Raw genomic sequence first — 19826 nt, forward strand, 5'->3', positions numbered from 1 at the left:
AAAAAAGTGTCAGTTTGATACTACAGTACTTTGTTTTTTAAAATTTTAATTTCTTGTTGATATAAAATTTACCAATTTTAGGGCATTGTTTAATGACTTTGACAAATTTATACAGTTGTGTAACCATTTCCTTAATCAAGATATAGAACATTTCCACCGCCTGACCCGGAGATTCTAAAAAATCAGGAAACTAGCACTGCCTCAACAAGAAGAGCCTTGCAGTTAACCTTATCTTTGAATATATAAAGTCAAATTGCTTTCCAGAAAAGTTATACCAATTTATACTTCTAGTAGTAATATTTGAGATGGCCTCACTGTACTTTTGTCTTATGGAAATAATCAGAGATGGGACAAGGGTTTATCAATATACAACATATTTGTCAACATTAGATCAAACAAAAATTATAAACAATCTAAATGTCTAACAATAATGGCTATAGACATTTTTTTTCTTCTTCTTTTTTTTTTTTTTTTGAGAGAGAGAGAGAGAGAGAGCCCACACAAGAGTGTGAGCAAGTGTTGGGGGAGGCAGGAGAGAGAGAGAGAGAATCCAAAGCAGGGTCCATGCCCAGAGTGGAGCCCGATCTGGGGCTCAATCTCATGATCCTGAGATCGTGACCTGAGCTGAAATTAAGAGTTGAATGCTTAACCTACTGAGCCCCCCTAGGTGACCCTAAAGCTACATTCTTTTTTTTTTTTTTTTTTTTTAAAGATTTTATTTATTTGAAAGAGAGAAACACAGTGAGAGAGGGAACACAAGAAGAGGGAATGGGAGAAGGAGAAGCAGGCCGCCCGCCAAGCGGGCAGCCCGATGCGGGGCTCGAACCCAGGACCCTGGGATCATGACCTGAGCTGAAGGCAGATGCATAATAACTGAGCCACCCAGGTGCCCCTAAAGATACATTCTTAAAAGTGAAATAGCTATATAAGCTATTAAGATTATTTTAAATAATTTTTAATAACATTGAAAAGTGTTCTCAATATAATTACAATATAAAGTGTTCTCAATATAATTACAAGTAAGAAAACAAGGAGAAAATGATATAGGCAATATGATCCTAATTATGTCACAAACCAAACAGAACTTGGAGCACCTAGGTGGCTCAGCTGATTAAGCGTCCAACTCTTGATCTCAGTTCAGATCTTGATCTCACGGTCATGAGTTTAAGCCCTGTGCTGGGCTCCACACTCAGCAAAAAAACATAAAAACCAAACCAAACCAAACCAAACACAGAAGAAAAAATTCAAAAAACTTTAGGTAAAGAAAAAACAGGAAGGAACATGCCAAAATATTGATAGTGGCTAACTTTAGTTGTACTGTTTTGAAAGATTCTTACTTTAATATTTAAAATTTTTTATTATAATGACAATGAATTACGTGGGAGGGGAAGAAAGTTCATTTTCCTTCATCTGTATTTGCTTTCAGAAAATAACTGAGGGGCACCTGGGTGGCTCAGTGGGTTGAGCCTCTGCCTTCGCTCAGGTCGTGATCTCAGGGTCCTGGGATCAAGTCCCTCGTCGGGCTCTCTGCTCAGCAGGGAGCCTGCTTCCCCCCTCTCTCTCTGCCTACCTCTCTGCTTACTTGTGATCTCTCTGTGTCAAATAAGTAAATAAAATATTAAAAGGAAAAAAAAATAACTGACAAATAGGACCATTAAGTATTCTGCAGGCATATAGAGAGTTTAACTGAACCCAGGAGTATTACAGAGAACCTACTATGTATAATTATTATTACTGTTTCCAAAGAGAATCTGGCAGTAAGAGGATTGTTAATCTAGGGTCACCTTCTAGTAGGTGACCTTCCTCCCTGTCAAAATTCTTAATTAAACTGGTAGCACTGGAGACTGAAGTGCTCTCTTCACCCAAGCTTAGGCAGGGTTTAGGCAATGGCAGCACTGTTGGCTAATACATTTACCAAGCTCCCCCCCCCCCACACACACAACTTCTATCCTGAATTCTGAGAAGACAGAGGGATTTTCTTCTGGGAGAACAATTCCATCCATATGGATCTGGTTCTTGGCCTCTCAGATCACAGAGCTAACTTAAAGTGTCAACTGCAGCCAGCAGGGACTAGAACTCTTTAATATTGATTGACTTGTGAAGTGATAAGGCAAGCCAGCTCAAATCCCTAACCGAGATGCTCTTTTATTTGCAAGGTAGGATCATGTGCATCACAAACACAACTAGAATAACAGACCAGTCTATTGTAGATGAATAAATAATTGGTACTGTTCATTTAAATACAAATTAGAATGTTCATTTTTATAGTAACACATGTTTATTTTGAACTTTAAGAGAAATAATACTTCTCTTAAGCATATTAGGTTTGATAGCCAGTGTGATCCTGATTAAAATAGGTCAGATTTCAAGATTCTGCTAAAAAATCTACAATACACACAAAAACTTATACATAAATGTTTATAGTACTATTATTATGACAGCCAAGAGGTGGAAACAGCTCAAATGTCCATCACTGACAAATGGATAAACAAAATACGATAAATGCATACAATGAAATGTATTCAGCATTAAAAAGGAATGAAGTATACAGGTTACAGCATGGATGAACCTGGAGAACATTATACTAAGTAAAAGAAACCACTCACAAAAGACTGTGTTATTATATGGTTCCACTTAAATGAAAAGTTCAGAACAGGGAAATCTATAGAAACAGAAAGATTAGAGGTTGCTTAGGGCTGGCATGAGGGAAATTCTTTCTGAGGTGTTGAAAAGATTCTAAAATGGACCGTGGTAATGGTTGCACACATCTGTGAACATACCCAAACCAATGACTAGTACATTTTAAAGGGATGAATTGTATATAATGTAACAGAAATTACATTTTGATAAAACTTAAAAACCCCACACCCGCCAATGCTCTCTAACTCATAGTGTAACCCAGCCCTCGCAACAGTCGACAGGGCCCTCTATTGTGAGGCCCCAGATACCTCTCTGACTGCATTTCCCTCTCCTTTTCCTAGCCTCTCCAGTCTCTTTAGACACACTGCATGATTGTGCCTTAGGACATAGCTCTACTGAGCCTGGGATGTTCTTCCCTCCATCTGTTCAGTTTGCTTCCTCACCTCCTTCAAGTCTTTCCTCAAATCTCTTAACGAGGTCTTTCCTGACACCATATGGACTAGTGTAACTTATCCCCACAGCCCTCATGCAATACTAATTTCCCTCTACCTTGCTCTGATATTTTCTTCCACAGTATTTATCACCTTCTGAATTACTATAAAGTTTACTTATTAAGTTTATTGTTTATTTTTGTCCTCTCTGCATTAAAATGTAAGCTTCACGAGGGTTAGGATCTTTGCTTTATTCATGGAGGTATTCCATGCTCAGTAAATATCTGCTGAACTGTTATCTTTATGCTGTTCTTGTGTGTTCAATATATTCTTCTTTATGTATTCTAGAACTTGTAACTCAGGCAAAATGACTTCTGACTGTTCCTCATAGATACTGGTGAAAATATCTGTTGTGCTACAGAACAACTCATGTCATATATATTATTCCTAGTTGAAATTTGATGTATTCCTCCCCCTTCCCCTGCAATTGAGGGGCAGTATGACTAACAAGACAAATGAAGAAGGAAGCTGGGGGTGGGTAATTCCATAAGAAGGGCAAGCACAGAGACAGGAGACCATGGTGTGCACACTGCAAACCTGCATGGACCCACTTAGGGCAGGCACCCGCTGCATGTGTTCAAAGCCCTAAAAGCTTTTCCTCTAAGCGCAGGAACAAGACAAGTATGTCCATTTCCACCACTTTTATTCAGCATAGTATTGGAAGTCCCATTCAGAACAATTACACAAGAAAAAAGAAAAAGCAGTCAAGTAGGAAAGTCAAAAGGAAAACTATTTGCAGATGACATGATATTATATAGAGAAAACCATAAAGTCTCCACCAAAAAAATTAGAATTTAGTAAAGCTGCAGGATACAAAATCAATATACAGATATCCACTGCATATCTATACACCAACAATGAACTATCAGAGAGAGAAATTGAGAAACAGTCCCAGTTACCATTGCATCAAAAAGAATAAAATACCTTGGAATCAATTTAATGAAGGAGGTGAAAAGACCTATACACTGAAAACTGTAAGACAAGGATGAGAGAAAATGAAGACACAAATAGATGGAAAGATATTTCATGCTCATGGATTAGGAGAATTAGTATTGTTAAAATATCTCTACTACCCAAAGCAATCTATAGATTCAATGCAATCCCTATCAAAACTCCAATGGCGGGATGTCTGTGCGGCTCAATGGTTAAGCGTCTGTCTTTGGCTCAGGTCACGATCTCAGAGTCCTGGGATTGAGCCCTGCATTGTGTGTGTGCGGGGGGGGGGGGGGGTCCCTGCTCAGCAGGGAGTCTTGCTTCTCCCTCTCCTTCTGCCCCTTCCCCCAGTCATGCTCATGCTCTTTCTCAAAAAAACAAAACCAAAACCCAAACCAAAAAACCTCCAATGGATTTTTTCATAGAAATAGAACAAACAATCCTAAAATTTGTAAATGGAATTGCAAAAGACCCTAATAACCAAAGCAACCTTAAGAAAGAAAAGAAAGGAGACATCATGCTTCCTGATTTCAAACTATATTACAAAGCTATAGTAACTGAAACAGTACAGTATTAGCACAAAGACAGATCAGTGGAACAGAATAGAGATCCTGGAGATAAACTCGTGCATGTAAGGCCAATTAATTTATGACAAAGGAGGCAATAATATACAATGGGAAAGGCCAGTCTCTTCAGTAAACAGTATTAAGAAAACTGGACAGCCACAGGTGAAAGGATAAAACTAGACCATTATCTTATACACAGAAATAAACTCAAAATGGATTAAGGACTTGAATGTAACATCGGAAGCCATACAACTCCTAGAAGAAAACATAAGCAGTAAGCTTCCTGACACTGGTCTTAGTGATCATTTTTGGATTTAATACCAAAAGGAAAGGCAACAAAAGCAAGAATAAACAAGTAGGACTACATCAAGCTAAAAAAGCTTCTGCAAAGCAAAGGAAATAATCAACAAAATGAAAAACCTACTAAATGGGAGAAAATACTTGCAAATTATGTACCCAATAAGGAGTTAATATCCAAAATACCTAAGGAACTCATACAACTTGGGACGCCTGGGTGGCTCAGTTGGTTAAGCCGCTGCCTTCGGCTCAGGTCATGATCCCAGCATCCTGGAATCGAGTTCCATATCGGGCTCCTTGCTCGGCAGGGTGCCTGCTTCTCCTTTTGCCTGGTACTCTGTCTGCCTATGCTCTCTCTCTGACAAATAAATAAATAAAATCTTAAAAAAAAAAAAAAAACTCACACAACTCAATAGCAAAAAACAAACAAACAAACAAAACAAAACAAAACAAACCCAAACAATTTGATTAAAAAATGGGCAGAGGATTTGGATAGACATGTTTCTAAAGAAGACATACAGGAAGCCAACAGGTAGATGAAAAGATGTTCAACATCAGTAGTCATCAGGGAAATGCAAATCAAGACCAGGATGAACTATCACCTCATACCTATTAGAATGGCTATTACCAAAAAGACAAAAAATAAGTGTTGTTAAGGATGTGGAGAAAAGGGAATTTTGTATACTGTTGAGGGAAGGTAAATTGGTATAGCCACTATAAAAAAGAGTATGGAGGCTCCTCAAAAAAATTCAAAATAGAACTACCATATGATCCAGCAACTTGACTTCTGGGTATTTATCCAAAGAAAGCAAAAAACTAGTTCAAAAAGATACAGGGACTCCCATGTTCATTGAAGAATTTTTTTTTTTTTTAGGTTTTATTTATTTATTTGTCAGTGAGAGACAGAGAGAGCACAAGTAGGGGGAGCAGCAGGCAGAGGGAGCAGCAGATGTGGGGCTCCATCCCAGGACCCTGGGATCATGACCTGACCCAAAGGCAGATGTTTAACTGACTGAGCCACCCAGGTGTCCTGAAGAATTATTTTCAACAGCCAAGATAGGGAAACAACCTAAGGGTCCATCAACAGATGGATGGATAAAGAAAATGTGGATAAACACACACACACACACACACACACACACACACACACACGAAATGAAATAATATCCAGTCATGAAAAAGGATGGAATCTTGCCATTTGTAAAAACACAGATGGACCTTGAGGGCATTATGTTAAGTGAAATAAATCAGACAGAGAAAGACAAACATTGTATGATCCAACTTATAAGTGGACTTTCAAACACAGCACAACAAAATAAAACAAAACCAAACTTACAGATACAGAGAACAGATTGATGCAGCTGAGGCAGCTGATGAAGGGGTGGGTGAAATGGGTGAAGGGAGTCAAAAGGTGCAAACTTTCACTTATAAAATAAGTCATGGAGACAAGCCTGGCAACTATAGTTAATAATACTGCATTGTATAATTCGAAAGTTGCTAAGAGAGTAAACGTTAAATGTTCTCACTAGAAGCAAAAAAAAATATATATATATTTATTTATTTATTTGACAGAGAGAGAGATCACAAGTAGGCAGAGAGGCAGGCAGAGAGAAAGAAGGAAGCAGGCTCCCTGCTGAGCAGAGAGCCCCATGTGGGGCTCAATCCCAGGACCCCTGAGATCATGACCGAGCTGAAGGCAGAGGTTTAACCCACCAAGCCACCCAGGTGCTCACCAAAATTCTTTTTTAAAAAAAAGACTGTATTTATTTATTTATTTGCCAGAGAGAAAGAGAGAGTGAAAGAGCGAGAGCGAGCACGAGCAGGCAGAGTGGCAGGCAGAGGCAGAGAGAGAAGCAGGCTCCCCACTAAACAAGGAGCTCAATGTGGACTCAATCCCAGCATCCTGGGATCATGACCTGAGCCAAAGGCAGCGGCTTAACCAACTGAGCCACCAGGCGTCCCAAGAAAATAATTTTTTTTAACTATGTGGTGATGGATGTTAACCAGACTTAGTATGGGGATCATTTTGCAATATATATAAATATCAAATTATTATGCTGCACACCTGAAACTAATATACCTCAGTTAAAAAAAAAGAAGGTACTTAGGAAAGAGCAGCTTGAATTCAAATAACTTTCAATGGCAAGTTGAATTTCAGATTCAACTAATGTATATCTTCTTTTGAAACTGAAGTGATACCTTCAGATACCTTATGGCTTAAGATGAAGCCGACTTATATAAAGACCCCTATCTCACCAAAAATTACATTAATTTCTGGAAATATACAAGGGAGAGAAGAAAGAATTGCTTTCTGGTCTTTATTTTTTGTCTACAACTGAGATTTTGTTTCAATACACAGTAATCTTAATGTATTTTATTTAGTAAAAAAAATTTTTTTTAAATAAACTCTTTGTCTAATGAGGGGCTCAAATATATGACCCCAAGATCAAGAATTGCATGCTTTACCAATTAAGCCAACCGATCTTGAGGTATTTTAGAAACAAAAGGTATCATAGGATGAAGGTTACTTAAATTGCAACATGAGAGGTTAGGGTACATGTAAGTTTCTAGGATGCAAGAGACCAATTTTGACCTATCTGCCATTACATTAAGTACCTTGTTCCAAATCATAAACTAGTAAGTGGTGGTGCTAGGATCTGATATGCAGAATCAAGATATGCAGAATAGACCTGCAGTGATCTCAACTTTTACTTAAGAAAAAATCAGGGAAATCAAGTATCCCAGAAATATCCTGCAACAGGCATTTCCCACTCCAGAAGGACAGTTTCTATATCAGCACATCACATTCCCAGCTATAAGACATGATTTTTACCCCGTTTAGTGGGAAATCCAATATCCCCACTAATCCATACCCTTGTGGGACAGCCTATATCACATTTAACATGATCCCAAGGAGGACACTCATCACTCACATCTAAAAGTATACTGTTTCCTGATCACCAGTCTAGTCTCTCTCTCTTTTTTAAACCTTTTTTTTTTTTTTAAAGATTTTATTTACTTGACAGACAGAGATCAGAAGTAGGCAGAGCAGCAGGCAGAGAGAGAGGATGAAGCAGGCTCCCTGCTGAGCAGAGCAGGGCTCGATCCCAGAACCCTGGGATCATGACCTGAGCCGAAGGCAAAGGCTCCAACCCACTGAGCCACCCAGGCGCCCCAGACCATCAGTCTCTTAAAATAATACTTCTGTGCTGTAGAGCTCTTGGCGTCAATACTGTATGTCACTTACTCCTTTGTAGACTTTTCCTTAAAAAATAACCTAATATTACCTAATAACCCAATAATCTAATAACAATATTACAATGAGCCCCCTGCACAAAAATGAAACCCTAACAATTCACAGAAACAAATTATTAAACTTTTTCTTCCCCAAATCAAGGATCTTTGTTAGCTCACACTAGCCCCATTATATCCAGTTATAAAACTGATTAAAAAAAATACTAACCTTTCCGCTTACCAAGAGTCCAAGATTTCTAAATATATTAAGAATTGTGATCTTACTCAATATGCTAGTAATACCCAAGACAGACGATATTCGTCATGAAAATGGAGCCTTCCCCTTAAAAGCTGAAGCTAAGTTGCTTTTGATTACTTAAGCCTTTACAATAAATGATCTCCAAAATACAAATCCCATTATTATTTTTTTTAATTTTAATTTTTAAGAGAGAAAGAGCGAGAGAGTGCAAGCAGTGGGAGCAGCACAGGGAGAAGGAGAAGCAGGCTCCCTGTGAGCAAGGAGCCTGACACAGGGCTCTATCCCAGGACCCTGAGAGCATGTTCTGAGCCGAAGGCAAATGCTTAACACACTGAGTCATCCAAGTGACCCTATTTTTTTCTTTTACTGATAGTGATAAATTTCATTGTTAACCTGTTAGCTATAGGTTGTATCTTTATAAATATAAATGGTAAACACATGATTTTGGATCATTTATGTACTGCAAACATTAACTAAATTTTTTCCAGGTTGGCAATTACCACAGTAACTCCCTCCTTCTTAAAAAGTTTTATTGGAGGGCGCCTGGGTGGCTCAGTGGGTTAAGCTGCTGCCTTCAGCTCAGGTCATGATCTCAGGGTCCTGGGATCGAGTCCCTCTGCTCAGCAGGGAGCCTGCTTCCTCCTCTCTCTCTCTCTCTCTGCCTACTTGTGATCTCTCTCTGTCAGATAAATAATAAAATCTTAAAAAAAAAGAAAGTTTTATTGGATAGAGCCAGTGAACAATCCCGTTCAAGATTTTATCAAGCCTTCTATTGCTAAGGCTCAAACATAATTCAGCATACTGTTATGTCAGACAAAGAAATACCAAAGCTGGCTAGTTGGAAGAATCTAGTCTAAAGCTTTTGCAAAGCTGTCTCACTTTCTTACCTTTACATAAAAGATTATTTAATTGTTCAAGAACTGGAAAGTATTTGGGTTTATAGAATTAATGTGATTAAAGAAAAATGAAGGATTTGAAAACATGAGGAAAGAAGAAATTAACAAAAACATCAGGCAAACTTGAAAAAGAGGCAAAACGAATTTACAGGCATAGAAATATAATCTTTGAAGTTAAAAAAAACACAAATGGACAAATTAAACCCAAATGAAGACATAATTATTGAACTGGAATACTGATCTAAAAAATTACACAGAAGGCAGCACAAAAGATATGGATGTATACACGAGAGGTTAAGAGACATGAAGAATAGATGAAGGCCTAACATATATCTCACAGGAGTTCCAAAAGAGAACAGAGGAAACAGAAAAGCAGCAATGTTCAAAGAAATAATGACTAGAAAATTTCCAGTAATCATGGTAAACATGGATTTTCATACCAAGTAGCATAAATAAGAAAAAAATCCACATTTAGGTACATAATACTGGAACAAGAACACCAAAGACAAAAAGATAATCTTAAAGAGAATCCGAGTAGAATACATTTCCTATAACGCAAAAACAATTTTATTGAGAGTAGACTTTTTTTTTTAAGATTTTATTTGTGAGAGAGAGAGAGAGAGAGAGCAGAGGGAGAAGCAGAATCCCTGCCGAGCAGGGAGACCAATGTGGGGCTCAATCCCAGGACTCCTGAGATCATGACCGAGCTAAAGGCAGAGGCTTAACTGACTGAGCCACCCAGGCGCCCCTGAAAGTAGACTTCTTAACAGCAACAATTAAAAATAATATTCCATTGTCTTCTAACTTTTAAGTGCTGAGACTAAATTATCACTCTGGATTTATAAACTTAAAACACTAAGGTATTTTTAGGGAAAAAAAATCAAGTTGACCAGGAGCTGAAAGAGCTACTAAAGGATGTTTTTAGTGAGAAGACTGGATTAGAAAGGACCAGGGTGAAAAAGTGGGGGAAGGGGAAATGGGCAAACACATGGGTAAATCTAGACAAATAACAGGTGAAAATAATGATGATGATTAATTTGGGGATTATAAAAACAAGATGGAACCAAAATGCTGGACAATGAAATCTTGTCAGTTGGGAGGAAGGTGATTAGAGATCCTTCATAGGATCCTGCCAAGATCCTTGTATTTTTTGTGAGAAAGGCAAAAATAGATTACTTTTACTCTGTTTCTTCATTCATCCAACAAGCATTCTTTAAGGGCAAGTAAAACTAATCTACGGTGATAGAAATCATAACAGGGACCATTTTGTGGGAGTTGTGACAAGGAGGGGACGTGAGGCATAAGGGAGACTTCTGGAAGTGCAGGTAACATTCTACTACTTGGTTTGGGTGGTGGTTACATAGTTATACTCACTTTGTCATATTTTATTGAGTGGTCTACTTATCATTTGTATGCTTCTCTGTATGTAATGAAGTATGTAAGTATATGTAATATTTCTATAAATTAAAAAAGGAAACTACTACATAGTTTATTACAAAATAAAATTTTGACAGATTACAAAGCTATAACTTTAAATGCAAGTCCTAAAAATGATGTAAAAAATAGAGGTTAGTGTTTATATAATTTTCACTGGGAAAGAACTATGTATGAAACCAAAGGCAGAAATCACTGGTAGTTCTGACTACATAAAGTAAAAAATAAAACATAATAAAATAAAACTTTTATAAAACAAAATACTGTGAATAATATAAAAAAATCAAACAAGGAAAATGATAGGTAAAATAATGTAACAAATGGTCAATATGTGTAATTATATAATTAATAAATTATATTATATATAATTACATGTAATGCACACACACACACACATATGTATATATATAATATAACTAATAAGAATTACTGGGGAAAAAAGAATACCCCAATTGCAAAATGGGCAAAGAATATGAACTGGCAATTCAAAAAAGAAACACATAAATGACGAGTAAGCTTTGGAAACTGACGAACAGTTTAGGTAATTTGCCTAAATTCACAAACAGTAAGAGGGAAAGTCAAGATTCAAACTCAGGTTGTCTTACTTTTCAATTAATAATTTGTTTAATGAATGAATGATTATATATTTAACACCAGAAGATGTTTGTATTTACATCACACACTACAAAATTCAGGTCATAAAACAGAATGGAAGAGATCCCTTTTCTGCTGATACACTCACATAAATGTTTAAACAGGCTCAGAAAAAAAAGGTCTGAAAAGATCAAAGTGTAACAGTAGAGAGATTATGGGAGCTGTTTTCTTTCTCTTTACATTTTCTGAACTAAGAGAATTTCAGAATAAGTGTATATTACTTCCATAATAAAGAGGAACAGTTATGTTAAAAAGCCAAATAATAACACAAAAAGGAAAAAGTACACAAAACCTCTAATGACTCCCAATATATCCATGTGTATGTGCATGGCTCAGCATGGATCTCTCAAGGTCTCTAATCATTTAAATTCAACTGTCATGCCACGCTTCTCTAGTCACTTCCTCCTGTCTTTCCTGCCCTTAATTTCCAAATTAATCTTCTTAAAATACTGTGACCCACTTGTAATTTTACTCCTTAAATAACTTTCAATGATTCTTCATTTTCTACACAAGAAAGTAAAAATTCCTCAGCCTGGAATTCAAGGCCTTTCACAATTACAGCATTCAGCCAACCTTCTCACTTACTATGCACATTCCAGTTGGTTGACTATTTGCTGTTCCTTTTCTATGCTTGTTGCCTACAGCTTCCGTAACTTGTTCATGTGGTGAACTCTGCCTAGTATCTTCTCTTCCTTATGTCCATTTTCTACCCAAGGTTCAGTTTATGCACTACCTTCTCCATGAAACAGTTGCTAATTTTTCTTAGTCATTCTGATAATGCATGGCTCTTTGGTCTGTCTCTCTAGACACTTATTTTGTTATGTTTTATGTTCTATCTTTCCTAATAGACAATGATTTCCTTGAGGATCTTTATCTTATTCATCTTTGTATTCTTCTTACTAAATATTGGGTGAGTGTAATTAACCAACAAAAAGAAAAACACTCACAGAATTCAATACCATTATGTTTCAGTATTTTCAAAGTGCCAGTCCGTGGTTATAAGATTTCTCCTTTGAGGGGTGCCTGGGTGGCTCAGTGGGTTAAGCCTCTGCCTTCGGCTCAGGTCATGATCCTAGGGTCCTGGGATCAAGCCCCGCATCAATCCCCACATCAGGCTCTCTGCTCGGCAGGGAGCCAGCTTGCCCCCTCTCTCTCTCTGCCTGCCTCTCTGCCTACTTGTGATCTCTGTCTGTTAAATAAATAAATAAAATCTTAAAAAAAAAAAAAAAAAGATTTCTCCTTTGAATACAGGAAATATAAATTGTTAATGGTACAGGCTGGTCCTTACTCTTTAGGTCCTTGACCTAACTGGGTGATTTATGAAGCTAATGGAGTTAGATCTTTCATCTCTATTATACTATGAACTGATGCATTTTGGTCTACCAGCAATTTATTCAGTTTTATAAATTTAAGCTTTACTCTCTAGGAAAGGGAACAGAGCTGTAGGACTGAATGTTTTCCCTTACCTTTTCGTGTTATGCACTGTGGTTCCTCCCAGAACAATCCTTACTCCAGGAGTGGTACGGTTCAGGTTATAAACTGTTAGAGCCTCTTCATAGGTGGCTCCTCCAATTATAAACACAATGATATCCTGAGGTCTGCAATAATAAAGAAAGTTAACATCACAGGATAAGAGGGGAAAAAGGCAGATTTGGTGTTACTATTATATGCACAATTTTAATTTCTAAATCTTTCATTTTTGGTGGAGGAAGCAGAATTAAAGCAGAATAGAATAAAAGGCTTAAAAAAGTTTTAATGATCTGAAATTGGCAGGAAACAGAGCAGGAAATGCTGAATAGTGATTTGCTTTCTGTTTATGAACGGATGTCTTATAATTTCTGTGCTGTGGATTTCAGAATAGCACAATAGTGTTTGCTAGAACCAAATGTAGAAATATTCTTTTATATTCAAGAGGCTGCAGAGTACTTCACTGTGCTATGATATCAATATAGCAGTAAATTGTACTTGTACTACACAGCTCCTTTCGTATATAAGCCTCTGTCAAATACTTAGTACAGTGTCATCACAATGGCCTCTGTCCAAGGACTTCAAAGTATTTTGGAAAGTACCACTATATTAGGATGTTCCCACAAGATGCAAACTAGAAATGTTTAGTATTTTGAGTGTAAAAAGAGAATGGGACACATAACTGAATAGCACTTCTGGGGACTTCACCTCTTCTTAAAATCTTTGTTCTCAAATCCTTCGATAAACCAAAAAAAAAAAAAAAAAAAACAAACCCCAAAACAAACAAACAAAAACAACCCTGTGAAACAAACAAACAAAAAACTCTTGAGTTTTGATACTGGACATACTGATACATCAGCTCAGCCACTTGCTTCATTTGGGTAGCACTGTGTAGTTTTACTGTGTTCTAATCTTTATCAAAATAGCTTCATAACAACAAAAGTAAGGGCCTCCTATTGGCCCTTCTGTAGATATCAACCAGAAGGAGACCATATCATTTCAAAACTGTTGCAGTTTGCCTTGTTTTTCTTTTCTCATGCCATCAAAAGAAGATAAAATTACTTAATCTTAGCAAGCCAGTAATTTTGTTAAATGACTTACCGGACGTTATTTAAAACTACAAGTAGAAGCATTCATTTTGGAGGTCATAGCACAAAGTTAAACAGAAACCTCTTTAATCGTACAGGTTTATGTATAAATCATGGAAAATCCCTCTACATTTCCTTTCTGTTTGTCTCTTTTTAAAACACCGTGAAGGGATTAACTGAGAGTATTTTATTCTTATGGCACTTCACAGAAACAGAATCAGATATTATGGCCGAAATTAAAAATGTGAAATTAGAGATACCCAATAAAAGTCTCCCAATGATGAAGAGGTGGTTATTTTGCAAGTAATTAGGTAGAGAATCAACCATGACATTTCTGTGTGAAATGCCTGGAACTTAAAATCATGCCTTTAAACACTAAATTTACTTTTTTTTGAGAGAGAGAAAAAGAGAGAGAGTGTGAGCGCATGAGCAGGGCCAGGGGAGTGGGGGCGGAAGGGAGAGAGAGAATCCCAAGCAGGCTCCATCCAACATTGAGCACAATCCCACAACACTGAGATCATGACCTGAGCTGAAATCAAAAGTTGGATGCCCAACTGACCAAGCCACCAGGCACCCCACAAATTTACTTTTTAAGAAAAAACAAACATTTAAGACTACTTACTTGAAACAATGTATTTAGTACTACAATGCTTAGGAATTACCTACTGTTATATATTCTATAATCATTTTTACTATTTTATTTTTTGAAAAATATTTTATTTATTTAAGAGTGAGTGAGTGAGAGAGAGAACACAAGCAGTGGTAGTGGAAGAGACAGAGGGAGAAGCAGGCTCCCCACTGAGTAGGGAGTCTGATGTGGGGTTTGATCCCAGGACCCCAGGATCATGTCTGGAGCTGAAAGGCGGAAGCTTAACGGACTAAAACACCCAGGCACCCTAATTATTTTAAAATATACTATTTTTGACTAGATAAATGTTTGCATATAATATAAAATACAAAAGGGTATATACTATAAAAAAAAAGTGAGTTTCCCTCCCACCATGGTGCTCCTACACTTCAATTTCAATGTAGAGGCAAACACTACCACTTGCCTCTTATGTGTCCTTTCAGAGATATTATATATGTGTATATGTAAGTAAATATATGTATAAATACATATTCACAAACACATATACACACCACACATATGTACATGTACATATAGTGTGCACGCACACACACAGATAAAAGCATTTTATGTGCATTGTTCTGCTCCTTGCCCTTATCTTGGATCTAGTATGCATTTTAAATTTTGGTGGATATCACCAAATTGCTCCACAGTTATCATTCCATCAGCAACTCAGGAAAATGCCTGTTTCTCCACATCCTTTCAGCACCATGTATTATCAAGGCTTTTGGTCCTTCTAAGCTGATTAAGTTGATCACTTTTTCTTCCTCAATATTCCTTCTTCACTTGGTTTCCAAGATGTCACATTCTTGGATTTCTCACTTCATTAGTTGCTCTTTTTCAGTGTCCCTTGATGGCTTCATCTTATCTCCCTGATATCTTAATGGTGGAGTCACTGGTCTTCCTTTCTTCTTCATCTACACTTACTCTCTAGATCTACTTTGCCCAATGTAGTTACCATTAGCCACATATGGCTATTTAAAATTTAAATTAATTAAAATAAAATAAAATAATCAGTTCCTCAGTAGAACTAGCCACATTTCAAGTACTCAACAGTCACATGTGGCTAATGACTACCTTATAATATAGCACAGATAGAGCACATTTCCATCACTGTAGAAAGTTCTATTAAACTTAACTGATTATTCCTAGATGATCACACCCAAGTTGTATGGTTTTACATACATTTCTCTGCTGGTGACACCCAAATCTCTATCTCTGTCTCTCTTGGCTAGAGCACTGCCTCCTAAATGCCAGGCTTAAATATCTACCTACTAGACATTTCTACTTGGATGTTTAAGAAATTTCTCAGTTCAAATGTTCAAATTCCTTATCTCCCCCAAGCTTGTTTCACCTATAGCTTTTCCCATTTTAGTTGATGGCCAATCTATCTTTTCAGTTGCTTAGGATAAAAACTTTGAAGTCTCTTAACTCCTGTGGAATGAAGCAGATAAATCAGAGACATAGTGAGAGAAAGAGAGGGAGAAATAAGCAGTGGCCAGACCGTGGAAGGCCTTGAGTCTTATATGTCATGGGGAGTCACTGAAGGGTTTTAACAGGTTACTGTGATCAAATTTTTTTTTTTTTTGGAGATCCACAAAGCAAAGTTTAGTGAGTGACAGTACAAAGCTCCTGAAGAGGGAAGGGGATCCAAGAGGGTTGCCTCAAATTTGCTTTTTTGAAGGACAATTTTGGCAACTGTGTGAAAATGAATTGGGGGAAACAGGTGGGAAAAGCTAGAGAACAAAAGGCCACTATAATACTTCCAGAAAGAAATACCAGGAGTGGAGAGGAGGGACTGGATATAGGAGACCAAAAAAAGGGGGGGGGGCAGGGGACTCTTCAATATTTGGTCAGTGAATAAATGTGGAAGATGAGAATAAAGGAACAGTCTATGATAACTTTAAGTTTTCTGGTTTTGGTGGCTAGGTGTAGTGGTTAAGGTTTGGAGGGAAAAAAAGCAAGATTGATTTCCTGAAAGTAAGAAAAAACATGTGTTGGAGATAACTGTGGAACATCTCAGCAGAGATGTCCACTAAACATGTATCTGGACATTGAGGCCCAATGATTTCCCTGAATATAGGTGACAGCTGAAGCCATGGAAATAGATGAGTTTGACCTAGGGAGATCACGTACAGTGAGAAGAGAATCAAAAGACAGAGCTTTGGAGAGTGTTTAACAGCTATAGGACAAACACAATGAAGAGCCAGCAAAGGTAACTGAGAAGGAAATTGTCAGAAAGATAGGAGGAGAACCAGAAGGGAGAGGCCAAGGGACAAGTGACTTTCAAGAAGAACTGAATGGTTAACTGTGTTTGGTATCTGGGAAGGCCCAAGTGAGTTTAGAAACAATGAATTTGTAGTGGCACTATTCTGTAATTGTGTGATTTCCTCTAGTATCACAGAGAAGTAGGTACCAACCTTAAAGCTAAATTATTAATCCAATAGTAATCTAGTGCTTTAGGCTGGGGTAATAAATAAGGTGAGGACTGAAAGAGACACTGCACATGCTGTTGTATATGAATTTTTAAGAGAAGTCTTGATGTATTATAGTGGAGTAAGAAGCCAGGATGCGTGGATTGACGAAGACAGTGACTTTGTCCAGGAAGCCTGACTATGAAAGAAAGGAGAAAGGTTAGAGGAATATCCAGGTTCAAGGGTCTTATACTTACTGTTTGTTTAACAGTAAGAGAAACCCAAGTACGCTTGTAGTCTGTGGGAAAGTAGTTAGATGAGAAGTTGAAAATATAGGAGGCAGGGAGAGAGAGGGAGCAAGCAAATAATCAATATAGGAAGGCTTCAGAAGAGATGGTAGGAGTCTAAAACTAGAGCACTGACAGAATGATTAGGTCTAAATAGGAAAAAAAGGATGTATTTTCTTTAGAATGGAGGAAGAACATAAAGGAAGATATATGTAAGTAAGTTTATAAATATGGGGGCTAGACACTGAGGGAGTTAATGTCTGGCAGATTCATTTTTTTTCTCTAGGAAACACTGCTATGGGCTGGGGTGGGTTAGGTGATTTGGAGAAAATGGCAAACATTCAAAACTGATGTGGAGAAAGAGACAAAGAGAAAGAATTAAGGATGCATAGAAGTTTGGTATCTGGGAAGGCCCAAGTGAGTTTAGAAACAATGAATTTGTAGTGGCACTATTCTGTAATTGTGTGATTTCCTCTAGTATCATAGAGAAGTAGGTACCAACCTTAAAGCTAAATTATTAATCCAATAGTAATCTAGTGCTTTAGGCTGCAGGGAGAGAGGCTCTTTGTAGCTTACAGGAAAGCATTACCTGAATCACTGAAATATACTCTACACCATCAAGGTTTTTTTTCCTTCAAGTCCTTGCCTCCAGTCACTGGCCAGCTTTCTCTTGCTGAGAAAGGTCATTTGCTTAGGAAATGTTGCATGATTATGATAGTAATATTTTTCCACTGAGTATGATGAACTCTAAATTACTCAGGTACTGAATGCTCAGGCAAAATACAGGTTCTCTTTTTTTTCTCCAACTGATGGTGTTCTTTCAGTTCTGACTAATCTTTCTATGGAAGGGGAAAGGGAGTAACAGCTAAAACCCAAATTCAGCTCTTGTCAGACTCTTCAGGGATAGACTTTGTAAGGGGATCAACGAAGCCACATTTGGCTATAATTTTAAATATTGACAAGAGTCTCTGCAACCTTTATCATAGTATTACCCTCATGGATAGATACAATTTCTTCTCAACACCAAATTTCAAAGAATGTCAATTTTTAATTCTTCCCATTATATTGGTTCTAGAGGTACCAATGAGCTGAGAAAATATTGACATCTCAAATATAGACATAATTGGTTTAATATTCATTAAAGATGTGGAGAATGGAGAAAAAAATCCAATGTTGCAAGAATGTGCTACCAAAAAGACCGAAGACATTCTATCAATTGTTTGGTCTGTGTTGTAACTATCTGGGTGTCAGCCTAGGTGGAGACAGAAAAAAAAAAAGGCAGTGGCATTCAGGAGTAATAAAATCCTCAAAGCTGAAATGAAATTCTATTCTCAGAAAGTGAGTATTTTTTTACTGTGAGATTCCATATGCAATACTCTTTATGTTGAGGGGCAACCCTAGGCTGACACTCATTATGCAGTTTACCTTGAGTACATACTCATGAATTGCATAGATTATTTCATTTAAGAAGAAGGGAAGGAAGTTTCTCCCTTGCAGGCACGGATGAGAGGAAGCAGACAATAACATTTTTGGGCTCCTGATCTGGGAAGTCAATGAACTTGGGAAGTCACACGAACAAGGATCATCCTGGAAAAGAGATGGGCCTTCTCTACAGCTGCCCTCTCCCCACAGTCTGTTGGAAGAGTACGTCTGTCTCTTGTGGAAAAGAAAGGCAAGCACTGGGAAGGAAGAAACTCAAGCAGGCTCCTGGAAGACCGCGAGAACTCTATCTTTTAGTCTGATAATTCAGGGTGCCAGAGTGTTTTCATATTACTGGAGAGGGAAGAAAAATGTTGCAGATGGTAACTGTGGGTGTAGGTTATATTAATGTAAGGACAAAACTTAGACACTGGGATAGACTTACAGCTTGGCTTAATTGTGTACCTAACAAAGATGACTGTGTCACGTTTGGTCATGAAAACATTAATAAATGTTTTCCTTAACCTCCTACTACTTATTCAAGCTCGCTTAAGGAGGAACATTGATGGGGAAATTAAAAAAAAAAACAAAGACAACCAACCCTAACGTTTTTCCTTTTCTTTCCTTTCCCTGGTGAATTTTAAAAGTAGATGTTCTGATGAGGCCAATGGCAAAATACACAAATCATTTTTACACAATGACTGAAACTACGTGGAATACACAAGTTCAATTCTTTGTACACATGTTCCTGTGCTCTGCAATTCATTATTGCAACCGAAAGCATTAATTAACACAGGCAGCATACATTAGATAGAAAACAGCAGCCAATTCATGCTGCATATAGATATACAAGGACACCTTGAGAACTCAACCAATTTATATCTTGTTTTATTAAATAATTTTTTTTCACATATAAAAGTTTTGGAAATCATTACTTCTATAAATGAATAAACTAAGTAGAAAATATTACACTTTTAAGAGGCAATATTTTATCTACTTTGTGGACCATTACACTTATGGCTAAAATTAAAATTTTTGAGTTCTTAGAGATAATAAAGATCTAATGAGCATTTACTGTAGGAGAACAGGCTGATGGAAAAGGACTGTTGTCTTTATAGA

The 19826-nt window shown here is 37.3% G+C and overlaps 1 protein-coding gene across 2 annotated transcripts in view; it reads right to left on the reverse strand.

Moving 5' to 3' along the window:
- Positions 1-19826, reverse strand: part of VPS45 (vacuolar protein sorting 45 homolog) — a 69107-nt gene that overhangs the window by 17227 nt on the left and 32054 nt on the right. For both annotated transcript variants that reach the window (XM_059138135.1, XM_059138134.1), the window contains one exon: positions 12871-13002. In XM_059138135.1, the coding sequence (XP_058994118.1) occupies positions 12871-13002 (132 nt within the window). The remainder of the gene's footprint in view (positions 1-12870; positions 13003-19826) is intronic.

Source organism: Mustela lutreola, chromosome 10 (assembly GCF_030435805.1).
Source record: "Mustela lutreola isolate mMusLut2 chromosome 10, mMusLut2.pri, whole genome shotgun sequence".
Lineage (NCBI taxonomy): Eukaryota > Metazoa > Chordata > Mammalia > Carnivora > Mustelidae > Mustela > Mustela lutreola.